General features: G+C 57.5%; 1 protein-coding gene across 2 annotated transcripts in view; it reads left to right on the top strand.

Annotated features, from left to right (window-relative positions):
• Positions 1 to 6,000, top strand: part of LOC144947338 (uncharacterized) — a 64,483-nt gene that overhangs the window by 35,556 nt on the left and 22,927 nt on the right. For both annotated transcript variants that reach the window (XM_078876605.1, XM_078876604.1), the window contains exons 3-5: positions 2,722 to 2,835; positions 3,885 to 3,971; positions 5,075 to 5,159. In XM_078876605.1, coding sequence (XP_078732731.1) covers positions 2,722 to 2,835; positions 3,885 to 3,971; positions 5,075 to 5,159 — 286 coding nt within the window. The remainder of the gene's footprint in view (positions 1 to 2,721; positions 2,836 to 3,884; positions 3,972 to 5,074; positions 5,160 to 6,000) is intronic.

Here is a 6,000-nt window from a genome sequence, read left to right as displayed (position 1 = left end):
GTGGTGGCGCAGTGGTTAGTGCACTTCACTAGGAGCCCCGGTGACCCGAGTTCAATTCCTGCTGATGGCCAAAATTGGTGAAGAATTTCGAAACGGGTCGGGCCTTGGCGGCCGGGCGTGCCATTGTCCACCCCCTTGCGTGCCATTGTCCACCCCCTTGCGTGCCATTGTCCACCCCCTTGCGTGCCATTGTCCACCCCCTTGCGTGCCATTGTCCACCCCCTTGCGTGCCATTGTCCACCCCCTTGCGTGCCATTGTCCACCCCCTTGCGTGCCATTGTCCACCCCCTTGCGTGCCATTGTCCACCCCCTTGCGTGCCATTGTCCACCCCCTTGCGTGCCATTGTCCACCCCCTTGCGTGCCATTGTCCACCCCCTTGCGTGCCATTGTCCACCCCCTTGCGTGCCATTGTCCACCCCCTTGCGTGCCATTGTCCACCCCCTTGCGTGCCATTGTCCACCCCCTTGCGTGCCGTGCCTGGCTTCATAGATGCTCGCTCACAGCACTTGCCCTAAAAGTCTTTTAAAGGCTACATGGGGGATCTTTGTCTGAGAGTGCCACGGGGGTGAGACGGTGTAACTACCTCGCCTGGTGTACAGGAGGTCGTGGGTTCAGTCCCGGCCCTGACGCCTGCTGCTGTATATTTGGAGTTTGCGTGTCTCTCTCTCATCATCATCACGGTGGCTAAGAGATGTTAGCTACCTCTCCTGGTATACAGGAGGTCGTGGGTTCAATCCCGACCCTGACACCTGTATATTTGGAGTTTGCGTCTCTCTCTCATCATCATTTGGAGTGTGCGTTTTTCAATCTCTCCGTGGTCACGTGGATTTTTCTCCGGGTCAATCTTTTTTAATTCCTCCAAATTTAGAATCAACGTGATTTTCCAGCATTTCGCTGCGATACATTTCCACGTGATAAACCACCACTTCATTGGGCTATCGTTCGTGGCCAGTAGCTCTGTGGGCCTTGCCTGGTTAAACACAAACTAGCTGAGAGAGTGAGTGTGTGAGTGTGTGAGAGTGAGTGTTGTTGTTGCGTGCGTGTTGCAGTATCAGTCTGTTGGGCGTTCACTTCCTTCCCCCCCACCTCCGCCTTCCCCCCTCCCTCCCCTGCCCGAGACGCGATGTCATTGTGTCGCCCACGGCGCGTGAACAATGGGGGACTTCCTCACGATATAGTCCATCCTCCAGTGCCCTTCCTGTGTGTTGTCTGTCTTCTCCCGTCAATCTTCTGCCCGGCATCCCCCCCCCCCGTGTCCATCCTGCGTGTCCATCTTCTGGCGGTTGCTACCTTCGCTGTGTTTTGGCCGCCCCCCCCTCCCCCCCCCGGCGCTCCGCTCGTTGTTGTGCCCAGCGGGGAGCTCAGGCGGTGTAACATCTGTCGGTCATCTTGAGTCGGTCAACCCGTGGCACCTGGGTTTGTCCATGTGCACGCCTGCTTTCACACTTGGAAATGCATCTAGCCTGGCGCAAGGGTTAGAGGGGGGAGTCACCGTCACTTTGTGGCGAGTGGCGGCTATTGTTGTTAGTTGTCCATCTGGTGTCCATCCTGGTGTCCATCTTCGTGTGTTTGCACAAACACATCTGTGGCTGAGTTTGTGCGTGTGTCTATGTCTGTGTGTGTGTATGCAGTGGGGAGCGGTAGTGTAGCGGTTAGCGCGCTGCGCTACGAACCTGGCGACCCGGGTTCGATTCCCGCTCACGGCCAACACCAGTGACGATTATCTGAACCGGTTCTGGGCTTCCCCTAGGTCGACTCAGCCTGAAATGAGTACCTGGTGCGGTGTGTAAACATCGCCACTGGGGAGACAAAGGCGGTCGGGCGTGGTGCTGGCCACTCACCCCCTCGTGTACCGTTCCGGCCTTCATAGGTGCTCGCTAACAGCACTTGCCCCTACAGTCTGTTAAGGCTATACGGGGGATCTTTGTCTTTGTGTGTATGCAGGTGGACGGGTGTGTGTGTGTGTGTTTTTTGTTGGGAGCGGTAGTGTAGCGGTCAGCGACAATTTAACGAACCGATCCCAGTTTAAAATAATCAACTCAAATGAGTGCCTGGTGCGGTGTGCAAAACATCACCACAGTGGAGATTATTTGAACCGGTCCTGGGCCTGCCCTAGATAGATTCGGCCTCAAACGAGTACCTGGCAGAGGTGGGACAAAGTCATTGTTATGCAAGTCCAAGTCGAGTCGCAAGTCATCAAATTCATGACTCGAGTCTGACTCGAGTCCAAGTCACATGACTCGAGTCCACACCTCTGGTACCTGGTACGGCCTGTAAACACCTCCACTCGGGAGACAAAGGTGCTGAGCACACCGACCCCGGCGCGTGCCGTGCCGCCCTTCATAGATGCCCGCTGACCAGAGGTCGCAACCGGGTACCCGATACCCGTACCCTACCCGATACCCGGCTACCCGTACCCGGCCGGGTACGGGTACGGGTAGGCCGTGAGTCACTGGTGAATCACCGTTTGTCACTCATTTCGGGTAGGGTACGGGTACGAGTAGGGAACGGCTACCCGTACCTGGCCGGGTACGGGTACGGGTACCCATTTGCGACCCTGGTGCGGCCGGGTACGGGTACGGGTAAGGAATCAAAACCCGTTTGCGACCTCTGCCGCTGACAGCACTTGCCCCAACAGTCTGTTGAGGCTGCACGTTGCCCTCTTGTTTGACGGTCCCCCTCCCCATGCCCCGCGTGGTGTCCGTGCCCTCGCCGCCCAGGTGCCCGTGTCTATGGCCGTGCTGGGAAGCCAGATGCTGCAGCAGCCGCTGCTCTCCTCCCAGCAGCTGGCGGCGCTGCTGCAGCAGCAGCAGCAGGCGCTCCTCCTGCAGCAGGTTGGCGCACGCGACACGATCACCCCCCCCCCCCCCACACACCCCCCCCACACCCCCCCCCCCCGCCCAGCCGTCTTTGTCTCGCCGGTCCACTTGGGCGGCAGGACCGACGGTTCGGAATAACTACGGAGTGGCAGCCACGGGGAATGGAGCGCACACCGTCAGCGTCGTGGATTATTCCGTCGCACGATCGCGGGAGATGACGAACGGTTTGGCGGAGGACCTGTTAAGCGCCGCGGTAGCGAGATGTTCACCATCTCGCCTGGCACGCAGGAGGTCGCCGGTTCGATCCCAACCCTTGACGCTTGCTCTATTTTTGGAGATTACGGTCTCTCTCTCTCTATCTCCTCGGTGGCGTGGATTTTTTCTCCTGGTCCTCCGGTTTTCCCCTCCACATTTAGAATGAACGTGCGTTTAAAGTATGTGCCTGCTATACATTTTTCCACGCGATGAGCCAATTCGTTGAACCATCATCTGTGGCCAGGTCACTTCTGAGAAAGAGCTGCATAGCTTTATCTGGCAAAGTAATTCATCACAAATAGTGACTATATTCTTAGGTTTTTTCGGTAAAGTCACGTAGGTAAAACATTTTAATTAATAAAAGTTAAATAAAATAAAAATCACGACGTTTCGGAGGCAACACAAGCTTCCGTCTTCAGGTGGAACCGTCACAGCACGATAGCTGTATCAACCTAAGAACCGTCACAGCACGATTGCTTGATACAGCAATCGTGCTGTGACGGTTCCACCTGAAGACGGAAGCTTGTGTTGCCTCCGAAACGTCGTGATTTTTATTTTATTTTTATTTTACTTTTATTAATTTTTATTTTTTTACCTACGTGACTTTACCGAAAAAACCTAAGAATATGAATCCTTGCAGTCACGAAAGCTTCAAATCTAGAGAAAATAGTGACTCTTTAACGCGGCCGTCGCACCACCCCCTCGTGGACATAGGTGCACCGTGCCGGCCTAGGTAGTTGCCCGCCTAGCGGGACTTGCCCCCCAGCAGTGTGTGGGCTACACGGGGGATCTTTGTCTTTGTGCGACAGCAACAGCTGCAGGAGTTCTACAAGCGGCAGCAGGAGCAGCTGTCGGCTCAGATCTCACGCAGCTGGCAGGACGGCAGCCTGTGCGAGGTGGCGGCACCACCAACACGCAGACACGCACGCGGACACGCGCGTACACACGCGTACACACACGCGCGTACACACGCGTACACACACGCGCGTACACACACACACACGCATGGGGTACACACGCACACACACAACTGCACACACTCGTGAGAACTCGTGGACTTCATCCGACACGCACACAGATACACGCGCGCACGCGTACACACACACACACACAACATCCACCGCTCGCCACTTAGTGGCGGTGACATCACCACGGCGTCTGTGCCAGGCCAGGTGCACTTTGAGGCCACGCGAAGTGTCACAGGCTCGCAGACAGGAGGTCACGGGACAGATCCAGGTGCCGTGGGTTGACCGACTGATATGACGGGCCGATGCGCACCACCTGTGCCCCCTACTGTGCCAAGTCGCTGCGTTTTCTATGGCCACGGGGCGCTCCGCTCATTGTTGAGAGCGTCACTCCTCCTCTGTCGGTTGTTGTTGGAGGAGGGCGGCTTTCTCCCAACTGCCCAGTAGCAGCGGCCTTCACGAACCTCTTCCACAGAGGCCGATCTTGACACCGCTTGTACGCAAGCACGTACGCGCACGCACGTGCGTACAGACGCCTACACACGTGGGTGTGAACACGCACACTAGATCTTACGCACGCACGTACACGCACGCACACACGTGCACATAAAGACATAAAGATCCCCCGTATAGCCTTAACAGACTACTGGGGCAAGTGCTGTTGGCGAACACCTACGTGCGCGCGCACACGTGCGCACACGTACGACACACACGCACACACACACGCACACACACACGTACGTACAACAACAACAACCGCCATTCGCCACTAAGTGGTGGTGACGTCACCACGACGCTTGTGCCATGCCTGGCACGTACGTGCACACATACGCACACACGTACGTACGCACACACGTACGTACGCGCACACGTACGCATACGCACACACGTACGCGCACACGTACGCGCACACGTACACTACGCACACACGTACGTACGCGCACGCGTATGCGCACACGCACGCACGCGCACACACGCACGAGCACGTCCGTCGGCGTGCGTCGCTCTTTACCGTGGCGTCCGTCTCCCCGCAGGTGCCGTCCTCGGGGTCGTCGCTCACGCAGCAGCTGCTGCTGCAGCAGCATCTGCTGAGCGTGCAGCGGCAGAGCCAGTCTCAGGGTGAGTTGGGTCGGTGGTCGGGAGGTTTGACGGGCTGGGAGGTCGGGGGCTTTGTGGGAAGCGCGTTTGGCATGGGTCCAAGTGCAAGGAATGAGCGGTGGTGCAGCGGTTAGCGTGCCGCGCTTCAAACCCGACGACTCTTGAGTTCGATTCCCGCTCGCGACCGATAACGGTGGCAAATATTTGAACTGGGTCTGGGCCTCCCCTAGGTATACTCGGCCTCGAATAAGTAACCTGTGCGGTGCGTAAAACATCGGCCACTGGGGAGACAAAGGCGGCCGGGCATTGTGGTGGCTACCTACCCCCTCGTGCGCCGTGCCTGCACTCATAAGTCAAACTCGCGAACAGCACTTGCCCCAAATAGTCTGTTAAAGGTTCCACAATTAACAGACTGTAGGGGCAAGTGCTGTTCGCGAGCACCTATGAAGGCCGGCACGGCACACGAGGGGGTGGGTGGCCAGCACCACGCCCGGCCGCCTTTGTCTCCCCAGTGGCGATGTTTACACACCGCACCGGGTACTCATTTGAGGCCGAGTCAACCTAGGGGAGGCTCACAACCGGTTCAGATAATCGTCACCGGTGTGGGCCGTGAGCGGGAATCGAACTCGGGTCGCCGGGTTCGTAGCGCAGCGTAGCGCGAATCACTGCACCACCGCTCCGCCTAAAGACAAAGCTCACCCAAATAGTCTTCGACAAGCTGTTGGGGCAAGTGCCATTAGCGAGTAGCACCTATGAAGGCCGGCTGCAGTACACACACGATGAGGTGGTGGGTGTCCAGTACCAGGCCCGGCACACCCCACCGCAACCACACTCCACCACAACCACCACCGCAACCACCACC

Source organism: Lampetra fluviatilis, chromosome 44 (genome assembly GCF_964198595.1).
Source record: "Lampetra fluviatilis chromosome 44, kcLamFluv1.1, whole genome shotgun sequence".
NCBI classification, from domain to species: Eukaryota; Metazoa; Chordata; class Hyperoartia; order Petromyzontiformes; family Petromyzontidae; genus Lampetra; species Lampetra fluviatilis.
This window is presented reverse-complemented; position numbering and strand designations above follow the sequence as displayed.